At 35.3% G+C, this 12,753-nt stretch overlaps 1 protein-coding gene across 1 annotated transcript in view; it reads right to left on the bottom strand.

Annotated features, from left to right (window-relative positions):
• Nucleotides 1-215: 215 nt before the first annotated feature.
• PCDH7 (protocadherin 7) overlaps nt 216-12,753 on the bottom strand; it is a 286,687-nt gene continuing 274,149 nt past the window's right edge. The window contains exon 3 of the mRNA XM_032990321.2: nt 216-5,500. Within this exon, the coding sequence (XP_032846212.2) occupies nt 5,121-5,500 (380 nt within the window). The 3' untranslated portion in view covers nt 216-5,120. The remainder of the gene's footprint in view (nt 5,501-12,753) is intronic.

Below are 12,753 nucleotides of genomic sequence, written 5' to 3' on the forward strand. Positions count from 1 at the left end.
CTGCTACCCTGAAAGAGGTTGAGGGGTAGCTCATTCGCATGTGATGTGGGAGATCTGGGGTCAGCTGATGGCTTGAATTCTCTCCATAGGCATGCAGATTTGGACCTCTGCTTATGGAAGGTAGAATCTTCCTTGACACGTTCATTATAGAAGACCAGGCAATGTTAACTGAAAGCACAGTCAGAGAAAGAAATTTGCAATGTAAAGTTTATTAAAAAAAAAAAAAAAAGTTATGGCCAACCTGTATTCACAAGAATCAAAGCCTAATCTGTAACTAAGGTAAAAAGATAGAAACAGCATTTTCTATGGTGATCAGTGGGAAATTGTACATAATGTTTTGCAAGGTCTCTGCAGCAATACTGTATTTTGTACAAAACAACATGGAGAAGGAGGAATTTTAACCTTCGATCCCTCTCTCCACATATTTTTCACATATTGTGACTGATGTAAATCCCAAATTAATGGCTGTTTTGGAAACCTGCCTTTTAAAAACAAACAAAAGAAGAAAGCAGTGTGTGATCCAGACAGTTAAGAAATAAGCTTTTTACTTGTCATATATTCATTCTTGAGGAGAGTTTCTTCTTGATCTGTAGTGATGCTGAGATGGATGATTTGACTCACAGCTAGAAAGAACTAGATGTTTTTTGCTCTGGAACGGTACATTAATTGTGTTGTTCTTTTCAGCATATATGCTCCAGTGACATTTTTAGGTTTTGTCAATATTTCTAAACTTCTTGGAAAAAATAACAACCTTGCTAATAATTAGAAAATTACCATTCCATAATGGAAATACCTGAGCTTTTACTTAAGATAATTCTTAAATTGTTGTTTTTGTTGTTCCCCTTAACATGAAGGTTTTAAACACACTTTAATAAGAAGCCCTTTTGAACAGTAATCAAAAACAACTGCTATCATTATAAGTACTTTATTTCTACCATGAATATAGCTATATGCTGTCCTGAGTGACAATAACCTCTATTGAATTTCACTCTGTAAACAGGTGAAACCTCAGCTACATCAGCAGCTGAATATGTGGTCAGTTATAAAGGCAGTTTCATCTTTTCCATGCACAATATAGGTTAAATATGCAAACTAGCATGTGATTTAATCCTGTAAAAGAGGAATAGCCTGTCAGAGAAAGTACACTGGCAAATTGAGCAACCATTTGAACATGTTATATTTTAATTTTCAGAGACAAAAATGACAAGCAATTTATTTACATAAAACTGTACAAAAGCAAATTAAATTATGTAAATCTTTCATAAATAGAGGTGGACTAGCGTTTAATACATTTTGCCATGTTTAGCATAGTTGCGTGCATAGTGACTCATAATAAACAATGATAAATTGTTCTCTGCTTCACTATCAACATCCAAGTTGCAGAACAATAGTCAATGATTAATATTACAAACAGATCGTACCACACTGAATGCAAGTGCTTTAAAATTTAGGAAAAAGTTGTCTGAAAGCATACCCCAGGTAGCTGGCGAATGTTGCCTTCTTCCTTGTGTTTATGCTCTTCAGTCAGTAATACAACTTAACTGATGGACTTTCATTTCTATTGCTATTTCATCTGCTTCATTCCTTAAGGAAACACTGTATATTTATCACCAATGAAACGAAAGGAAAAATATTTCGTTGCTCAAGTTCCTTAAAAGTGCTTGGTGATGGCTGGATTTATGGCAAGGTCTTTAACTATATTCTTTGTTCTCCTGCTTGACAACTTCCTAAGGTAGCCTTTCAGCCAATCATTTCAATCCCATTTTATTTTTTCCCCACATAAAAATAATGTTTAACTTTTTTTCCTGAAACTCAGGCAGCAGGCCAGTCAGAAACCATATTGAATAAACATAGTGGATCTGAAATCCATAATGAGCACTAGATTTTAGGCCAAAGATATTGAATTTTCTAATACATATAAAGTTATATATTAACATATAAATATAAAGGTGCCCTAATGGTCAAATACATGCAAAGCTCATTTGAGTTTACCATGGAAGCAAATAAAAGGATGATTTCTATACTGTACAACTGAAATGTGAAGACAGCTAAAAGCAATTAAAAAAAATTAATTGTCAATTTTCCTGGCAACATGAACTGGTGACACCTTGCTAAATAACCGTAATATAGACTGATCATAGTTTTCCAGGCAGCAGAATTAAAAACAAATGAAAACAACCCCAAGCCCCACACAAACAGTAACAAAAAAAATCTTTAAGACCTACTTAAACCACAGCCTTGCGTTAATAATGCTTAAGACTGGTCCATTAACTGAGTTTGGCAAAAGGCTTGTTTTAAATATATTATTTATAATTTCTCAGAAAATAAACACAGGGAAATATACAGGTTCAAAAAAGTTTGGAATAGCCCCTTATCCCTCAGTGTTCAAACCCAACTACCACTTTACCATAATAATAGGTATAAAAGGCACAGTTGCATATTTAGCATTCACCCTAATTATTTTTTATAGTTTTATTTGTTTATTTTTATACAAAAGCACTCTATTTATGGAGTGGCACCAGATTTAACCTATTTCAAATAAAGAGGAAAAATACAAACACAAAATATATTTGTGTGTCATGCCAGGTCAGAAGAGTAATCAGCACATTAATAGTGGCTAGTTCCACTAGAATTACTGTGAATACTTACAGTAGATAGAATTTTTAAAAAATTCTTTCACACCCATTTTAGATCTAAGGAGATGCACACAAGTGTTTAATGACTGTCTTATGGGGTGTAAAAATCAGTGAGTGACTGCTGATCCTTTTAATCTGGAGGTCTTCTATGACCTGTATTATTAGCCTTGTAGAAAAAAAGGTCTAAGAGTACATGGAACAAAGCTACCTAATTTCTTTTTTTTTTGTGTGTAATAAAATCTTATTAAAGGAAATTCTGTTGAACATTTGTGTTATGCAATTGTGTATTCTGTTGAAACGTGCAAGAAAAATGTGTATACATTACATAAGCATTTTTAGAAGCATTTTTAAACAGGTACTTACAGATTATACAAAGCAGTAACTGCTGTATGCAGTCTCATAACAAAGTAGTAGCTTGCATCTCTCCATATTACTTAAATAATTAAACATAAAAATGTTCAATCATTATTAATCTTTGATTTTAATATTTTTTTTCTAAAATATGCCCATTCATCATAACTGCTATACACTAATGTTACTTGAAGAAAGTAAACTCAAGAGAGAAGAACAAAATGGCCAGTAATGGCACATCCCACTATATGGAGAAGTGAATTCAAAAGATAAATGTGATGACTTGTTTTGATTTACCAACCTCTACTTTAGGCTGTTTAAGGTTATTTCTAGCAATTCTTCAAAGCAAGAAACTACCCAAAGCTACATTGTGACTAAAGTATACTAGAGAGCCATCTAGCCATGCCTTAACGCCAGGTTAAACAGCCAGGGATTTGAATGCTTTCTTTCTCCTTGAGCTGTCCTTGCTGTGTTGTTCGATTGTCGTTTTCATCTGAATGTCTGAGCTCAGTCTGTCATTATTACTACAGCATCAGCTACAAAGCAACTGGTTGAAGTTCTGCACATTTTGTTGCTTTTATTGCACAAAAACCTGTTTCATTTCCTCTTCCTTTCAAGAAGCGTTCACCATGAGAATCATTACAGCCCAGAGCTCTTGCATATTATGGTAGCTTTGACTCCTTTTGACTCACCTTGACCTGCTAGGTGAGTATCATACCACTGTTTATCACAGTATAATTTCCTACCAAGCCTAAATGTTCTGAGTCTTGACATCATTTAGTATTGCACTTCTCTTGGTTTTAATGCACTTGTGTTTCAAGAAAACCTTCATTATATCTTTGACATAATTGAAGCAATTGGTAATCTGCAACACTGATGAGAAAAGACTTAGCAATCACTCCTTACACTCTGAAAAGAAGGTTTTGTATTTGACTTGTAATATCCTCTTGTCACTGCATCATCTCATTGTCCACCCTTTACACCCCACCAAGCATTCTCATTATCACAGCCTTCTATTACTACTATTAGTTTTTAATTTTGATCTTAAAAATTCCCTGGAACTGGCATATGCAGCATACCATATGCAGCATCTGCTGCAACAATCGTGTAATTATAAAAACCCCACATCAGTTCCTTTGGGCATTCAACTGAACCACACTGGAAAAAAAAAAAATGTCATCTGGGCTTGTGAACTGTTCTGCTGTGCAAAATATAACTGAAGGTATGTTATGAGTACATGTGTGTATTTGTGAATATATTCGTTTTCTAAGCCAAGCCCTAATACTTAGCAGTTCCCCTGATCCATTGTGTGATCTTTGGCCTTTTTGTTGTCACAATCTTCCCAGCTAGATGTTAGTCATGCCCAAAATAATCATTTCGACAGTTTGTCATTACTATCTTACAGTCTATGTGTTCCTAATTGTGTTTATGTTGAAGTAATCATTACAGAGAATGAGATGAGAGAAAGAGACACAGCAAGAACACATTTGTTCTATGGATAAAACAGAACCAGAGTTCGTGAATCATAGGAAAGTATGCCATGTTTTTGACTGCAGTCTCAGGCTGAATGTATTTCTGATGCTTCCAGCCTCAGATGGGAGGTGAGAACATTAAAGCTGTGGTCTTCACAAAGTGCCTATTAATGATTATTCCTTTATCTCTATATCTGTATGATTTCTGAAGGATTGTCCCTGGTGGGGATCAGCAATATTCAGATGATATATTTTGAATACATTTTCCCTGACCTGTTATCCTCAACAAGCCAGATGACAATCAAACAAAATGAGTGGCTTAACTCATGCTTCTGCAGAGGAGAAACAACAGTGTGCTGTGTTCTTTTTAATCAAGCTTGTTACTATGGGAGGAATTTTCAACCATAGATATAGGAAAACAAAAATCAGTGAGGGGGAATTAGACATGCAAGTAACAACGTTTTCTACATTGTACAGTATAGTCAGGCAGACAGTATAATTAATTGCCTGCTATGGAGGCAGAAGTGGCAGGCAGATCTTTTGTCTCTTTGGTGGCCCCCTCTTTTTTGTTTCTTATTTTTTGTTAAAATTGTTTCTATTTTAAGACTTTTGCCCTTTTTCTTTCTTTTAATATGAAAGAACTTTGTTGATGCCTTTTAGCCTACAGGTAAACTTCTCTTCTAGTTAGAGTATTGACAGGAGATGGCTTGTATTCCCCTGTCTGTGTAAGGGGGATATCCTCTGGGTTGCCTTCTTCATTTTTGCTGAAAGTAGCTGCGCTGAAGGTCTCATAGGATGAGGTTAACTTTTTGTTAAGGAGGTTTCTGTTGCGATCACCCATGAGGGAGGCTTCTCCATTGGCCAGCTTTTCCTGACTGCCCCGTTCATCAACAGGCATGAAAGTGGAGAGTTTTGGCTGGCTCTTCTGCTTTCTTTCAGGAGAAGTGCGAACTGGCATCCAGCAGGAGTCCGAGTGGCCATACTCATCACACTCTCGGGTACACTTCCCTGTGAGGGCTACATCTGGTAGAGGCCTTGAATCTGAAAGTAAAATAGAGTTGTCTTTACAAATGAATAATATTTCAATGACTTCCAGTGAAACTGAGAATCCTTAAATTCACAAAAGGTATTTTTAAAGGTCTTGGTATGAATGTTACCATAAATTCCTCAGTAATAGGTTTTTTACATTTCATGTGCCCATAAGCAACAAGCAGATCTGTACAGTTATCATCAACCTCAAGAATGGAAAAATAAGACTATTAAGCCATTTCTATGCTTGTAAATCAATCTCAAAAGCATTTGGCATTCAGTACTGAATGAATTTGATGTCTAAAAGAATCAACCAAACAATTCCATATTGTCAATTTTCTTGAAATTATTAAAAATACCTTTCCTTGAATTTTTTGTAAAGAATGCTTTGAATTTATGTGAAGGGAACCTGAGGCCCTGCACCCTGCAAATATTTATGAACATGCTTAACACCCTGCATGTAAGCAGCTCTGTTATTGACAATGGGACTGAATTTGCACATAATGTAAACCTCTGCTTGTATTTCTGAGGATTAGGCGTTCATTGTTAGTACACAATGTTACATGAATTGTACAGTCAATGAATAGTGGGAGCATACAAAACCCCTGGTATTTGTTATAAACTCAAAATAACATATATGGTTAAAGCTGTTCTATGTATTGTGTGTGCATGTGGAGGGACAGGGAGAATGTGAGTACTGACTGAATAGATGTACTAATGTTTTACATGTGACTTGTTGTGTTAGAAAGTGTCCTGTTCCAGATCACTGTGTCTAAGATTTCTAGCTACTGTCCTTCTAAGATCTTTCACTGAAAACTAATGAAGTTCAGGGTACTGCAAGATTAGCTCCTACCTGATAAAAACACAGGTAGTTTTTAATATTTGTATTTTGATATTTGCACTACAACTGAATTAAAAAGCTACCCCAGCTGTTTTAATCACTGAGTAAGATTCTGAAACTTTGCTTTTATTCAGTTATACTGTACTTCATAGTCTACAAGAAATAACTGGAGCTGCCTACAAACTAACAACATTCAAAGAAAGTTGACAAAGAACAAAAATCAAAAAGTAAAATAGTTTTTCCAATTTATTTGATGTCACCTTCATATGATATGACTTCTTTGCTGAAAATTTTAGGTTTCTTTATAAAAAGTTGATTAACTTGAAGAGGACCAAGGAGTTTCAACATGGAAACACAGTCAGGCACTTCATATGGCACGTGGCAATTTTTTACCTTCCCACTACAATACCCAAATTCAGGTGAACAGTAATTTTACCAGTAATAACCTATTCCTTATAAAATATCTTTCAAAGGATTATTCAGCCTTAATTTTTCTGTTTTGCCTATTTTTTTCTTTAATTTTGGCTGCCAGATGACCTGCTCAAACAGTGACTATTCCACCTATGAAATTTTTATAAATTCATAAAAAAGACCACTGCTGAAGTTTAAAAAAAAACGCAATCAAAAATCCTTTGCATCTTCCAGAATAAATTGTTTTAATTTAAAATATTTACAACAGGTGCTTGCAGAGCAAGCATATTTCATTTCAGCATCTGTGGTTTTAATCCTGATAGAATTGCAAAAGCTCTTGAAAGTCAGACTTATGTTCATCCTGGCCTGATTTTTTCATGCATTTAAACATTCATTTAATTAGTAATTTGTTGCAGTATTGTAAAGAATATGCAAATTATTTATTATTAATAGTTGTCAACATTTTTATAGAATCTACTGTATATATTCTGAATACTGTAAAATATTCCATAATTCAGTATCTCAATGATTTTAATGGGGAGAACAACACTCATATTTAGATAACTGAGTAACCCTGTAGCTGAGGTGTGTAAGCCTGGGATGTGGGAACTGTTTTATTTTTCTTATTTTTTTTTTTCCCAGTTGTACTTTTTAAGGCTTTTGCACTTAGACTCAGCTGTGATTACCACATTTTTTCAATGAAGAATGCAAAGACAGTTATCATCCTACCAATTTTCAGATGACTGTGTTCTGCAGATATAGACAGAAGATGGGGACTGTAACAGGAAAATTCTCTATTTGTCAGCTAAATCTAGTATTATTACGGCACTTCCTACAGCTAAGAAGCATAATTAACTGCTGAGCCGCACCTGATGTACTTTGATTGTTAAACAAACCTTCTTCATATTTTCACAACAGGGAAAATCCCCTGCCCATCTAAATCTCAATAAATTCTTCAAACAGCACCTTATTTCCAAACAATGACTGTTCAACATTATGCTTGCTACTAGTATTTCAGTTATTACTCTGGCAGAATATTAGCAAATGCTTATTAAGGCAATATGTCTGACCTTTATCTAAAATCTAGGAGTATGTGCTTATTGAAAATAGGTCTTCTGCTGTTGTTTGGGATTTTTTTTTTTTTTTTAGATTGGAACAGTTAATATCTTATTATATCTGATTATTTCTTTATAGTACAAACAAATCTTGAGCCAGTATTACTTGGGTTGATAAAAATCCTTCCGTCACCAGTGGTCCTTAAATCATACACTTAAAAATTCACCATTTTGCATTGTAGAGCATCCTGTATTCACTTCTGCACAAATATTAGAATTCCTTATTACAAAGCTTGGGGACTTGCTGTACAATTCAGCCTTTTAGTACTGTTGTGCTGTTTTATGAAGCACTAACCTCTAAAACAGCATGTGCTTTACTGGTCCTGTTGGGTTGTGTGATAAACTTAATCTTCATACCCACAAAAGAGATCAGAGAGGCACTGGCAGGATAATACTAACCCAAATAATGTCTGGACAAGCCTATCACAGAGGCCATCAGCCCATCAAAGGTCCATCTTCCTAGGCCCAGAGGAGCACAGGGGTGTATAGTGGCAGATAGGAACTCAAATCAAGGACTCAGGAGGAACAACCACCTTGTCTGGACTCCTCCCAGGGCTATCTTAGAAGAGCCATCAGCCCCATTTTCCAGGCGTGAAATCCATCACCATAAGTCATTGGCAGCTGATATGGGGGAAAAGTAGTTTGGGATAGCACAGGATTTACTATGCAATGTTTAGGGGAGGATCCAAAGGGAGGACAAGATTGGGTTTTAGGTGATTTGTGGAGGAACAAGAGCGGAAAAATAGAGAGACAAGGGGATAAAAGGGCCAGTCACATGTAAATAGTTTGCTTGTTAATAAGTTTGATTGTGTCCTGTGCTTGCTCAGCACCATCTGTCTTATCTTTTAAATTCCTAACTCTTCTGGATATGGGTTGGCTATTATGTGTGCATATGCATGTATACATATGTGCATGTCCACTCTCACTAGTGGACTTCCATTCTGTCCAGTCAGAGAGGGGAGCAGTATGAGGCCACTGGTTCTGTCTGTGTTCATGTGAGTGCTCTGAGTGTGATTTGTGTCGCCAGCTGTGTATATATTTGGTGTATGTGTGTTCTCTGTGTGTGTGCCTACTGGGAATACATCTTCATCCTTGCTACTGGTTGGACTGGGGGATATGAAGCAGCAACAGCAGCCTCGTCTCCCTCAAGATGTTGGAGCTGGTACCATATATTATCTTCTAAAACACCCTTCAATTAATATTTGGCATGTACAGTTAATGTAGCCTTCTATTCCATTGCTTTCTTGCATCTGTTCTAAGAGCTTGAACCAGCATAACATTTAAGCACACATTTAATCTAACATGTTTTGAAGCCTACTGCATTTTAACTGTTCTGTTTAAAAGATGGACATAACTTCAGCATTTTATGCAGTGGGAAGCAGTGAAGGAAGGGAGAGAACATTTTGTGTGTGTGCTATATAAGAAGATGGGTAAAACATCCAGTGCTGTCAGGACTAAACTATTACCAGTACATAACTAGTCAGTTAAGGAAAACTTGGGTACTTTCTGTACACTGCAGTAGATAACAGAGATTTAACCCTCATTTTGAATAAAATGTCACACCACTTCAGCTACAAAGTAAATAACTGTATTTTTGGTAATTCCCTGAACAGAGTGACCCTCTTTTGAAGAGTAGTGACTTTATGCTCTTCTTTTTATTTTATCTAGCCCATGGAGTTGTGAACAATCTCTGAAAAAAAAAAAAAAATTAAAAAAATTACTCTTGTCCTCTATCATAATTTACATCCAAACATCTTTAAGTGACATACTTTTTTAAGTACTTCTCAGTTTAGATGTTAAATGCTTTAGTATCAACCACACTGCTAGCTGAAAAGCCTAATGGAATATGACACAGCAAAGAATTCGTCAGCACAACTGGAAAATCATCAAGAAACAGTACAACAGATTTCTACGACAGCTCCATATCTAGAAATGGACTCAAATAAGTGATTAAAATGCCAGTTATTAACAAACAAATTTTATCACAATGCTAATTAGTGAGAAGGTAAACCTGGAGAGATGATTTTTCATGTCATACAGAGATTTGTAGATTTGGGGTTAGGTTTTAACTGTTTATACATGGACTACTCAAATTTAAGCTTTCATTTGCACAAAAATATCTTCAGAGTTAGAATAGAAGATGTCATCTAGGTTATTTTCAAACATACCCTTTTATGGTGTCTCTACATCAGAAGTACACATTTCTTGTCTATTTACAAAGCCATTGTAAACCCACTCGCTAAAATGCAGACATTTAAAGAAGTTTTTAGGTATACATGTAGATGGATATTTCAAAAGTGAATATTTATAAAGCAGATTTCACTTGCAACTGCTTAGACTTCAGCTTAAAAAAAATTGTAGAACATTAATTTATAGGGTCTCACAATCTACTTTCTCATTTCCACCAACTTCCAAAGTTAGCTGATAACTACAATTTAAAAAAAAAAAAAAAAAAAAAAAACACTTTTATCCTTAATACAACAAATCTTTAAACATTTATGGATAATTTCTGAGATGGTGATAGCCTACATTTTCCATAAAACTTTGTATAAAAGCATGCAAATGAATTAAGTTATTTATATATATGCTCATGTTTCTGCTCATGGTACTGACTATTGCTTTAGGGCTAGAAGGATTGTTTGTTATCAAAAAAGGAAGGTACCTCCCATGGCAGTGTGGAGAGGGGAAATATGATATGCTGTATCCAGTTTAAAGCCAAAAAATTAACAACCAAAATATTCCACCCAAGCAATTTTCCATTATTTTCTCTCCTCCCATTCCTTACTAAAGGTCAACATATTTCATCAAGTACAGAGAAAGTATTATGAACACAGTAGTCAACAAGTACATGTTACAAGTTATGTCCTTTGTGTACACACACACTGCAGAAATATAATCAAGAATGCATAATTACTCTAGCTCTGCTCCACATATTTTTTAACAACCAGTTTTCTACAATATATTTTTTACGAACCCAGCATTTGGAGAAAGATGCAAGGACCTTTTAATTTGCTCATCTTTTGTAAACCACACACAAAGCTTATGGTAACAAAAGACCCTAGATGTACTTAAGTAGTCGAAAGCTCTGTTCCACTTGTCTCTGGATATGGAAAACCCTCTGCAGCAATACCAGCACCCTATCTAGATACAGTAACTTGAACGTACCCAGAAAGAACTCTGTGCCCAGAAAGCATTCCTAGCTGTAGACCTTTTATTAGAGGAGTATGTGACCACCATAGTCTTACAGTACTACAGCAGTTCAACAATACTTCTGTAAACAGCATATTGGTCCACAGGATATGAAGAGTCATTGGCAGATGAGTTCTAAATAGAATCTATGACAAATCAGTGACTACATGCAGATTTTGCTGCCTTTTCCCACTGATGGGCCTGTAACATCCCTGCATGGTTCAGGTTATTGAAAACCTGTAAAGAATGCTCGTGCAGTAGTTCCAGACTACTTTTAGAAAAGAAAAAGGAGTATAAACAGTACGATAATGATAGAGACTGTGGTTTGTATGAGACACTTTTCATCCCACTTCTTCCTGCACTCTGTACACAAATATACTATATTCAGAGGACCATCCAAAATTCAAGTGAAACAGCAAGTAAGACTCTGTAATTAAACAGGAGTCCATTTACATGTCTTTTATATTAAATGGCTGTCTATTTTATGAGCTGTGTGATTGGAGACACAATAGAGCTTTTAAAGTATAACAAGTATTGACTACATGATCAGAGAACAATAATGCAGAAAACAGCTGAGAGGGTACATACTGTAGAAAATCACTGTTTAAGGGAAATAAAAAAAGCACCAATCTACAGTGATACACAGCTACAGAAGTACAGTCTTTGAAATTCTTGCCTCCTAATTGCAGTAATTCAAGAACTGCACTCCAGTTAGTGCTGTGGCATATTCTGACATGCCAAGACTATTAAAATACTTAAACATGTTTGAAGGCATCAGCAATTTCTTTCTCTGCACCTTAGGCTAAATACAGTTAAACAGCAATTGAACATATCTCAAGAAGCATTTAGTGCCCCAAGGCTTGGACTGCTGTCATTCTGAATGTGGCAATACCATGTACTGCAGAGATAGTTCATGCCATCTCCAAAACAGTCCTACTGAGTAAAGTCAAACACAAATCCACTGTTTGAGATATGCCAACTGCACTGAAGTAATGGATATATTAATTGCCTTTGGACTAGAGTTATTTCATGTATATCATGCCCAATTCTGAAACTCTTTTCAGTGCTTAAGAAAATATTTCAGAGTACAGAAAGGCTTACATGTACATTGATTGAATGCTTAATACTGTGAGAGGAGGTACGACAGAAGGATATAAAATAATGACTTCTGAACCTCTTTATTATTTTGTTATGCAAAGAAAAAGGCAAACAGAATGAAAGTGAGAATTTTCAATATGTTACTTGAAAAATGGTAAAATAAAAGTATCCTTTAAACAATTCCTAAGAACAGCAAGACTCACTGCTGTAATGTGTCAAAAGTCCAAATACATAGCTGGTTTCAAGAGAAACCAGAGTGGAATTTTCAAAGCAAATGTGAGATGCTATATAGTCCTCTAACTCTAAAACTAATAAAAATAAGACAACCAAATAAAACAATACCATAAGAAAATATAAACATGTAAACACGTTACTGATTCTGTAACATTTGAAAAAACCTCATGCTAGATGAATGAATGCAAAATAGCAAGAAAAGAAGGCAGCTGAGGGAGAAAACAGAACTTTTCATGTGCCTAAAAGGCTATATATAATAAAGCAAGAGTGGGAACAATCTGTTTTGCATGCCCATATTGAAAAGGACCAAAAGTAATGGCTTGATTGCAACAATGATAAATCAGGTTAGAAATTAGAAAGAAAACCTTGAGGCTAAA

Source organism: Tyto alba, unplaced genomic scaffold, assembly GCF_018691265.1.
Source record: "Tyto alba isolate M040663 unplaced genomic scaffold, T.alba_DEE_v4.0 Super-Scaffold_6, whole genome shotgun sequence".
Taxonomy (NCBI): Eukaryota; Metazoa; Chordata; class Aves; order Strigiformes; family Tytonidae; genus Tyto; species Tyto alba.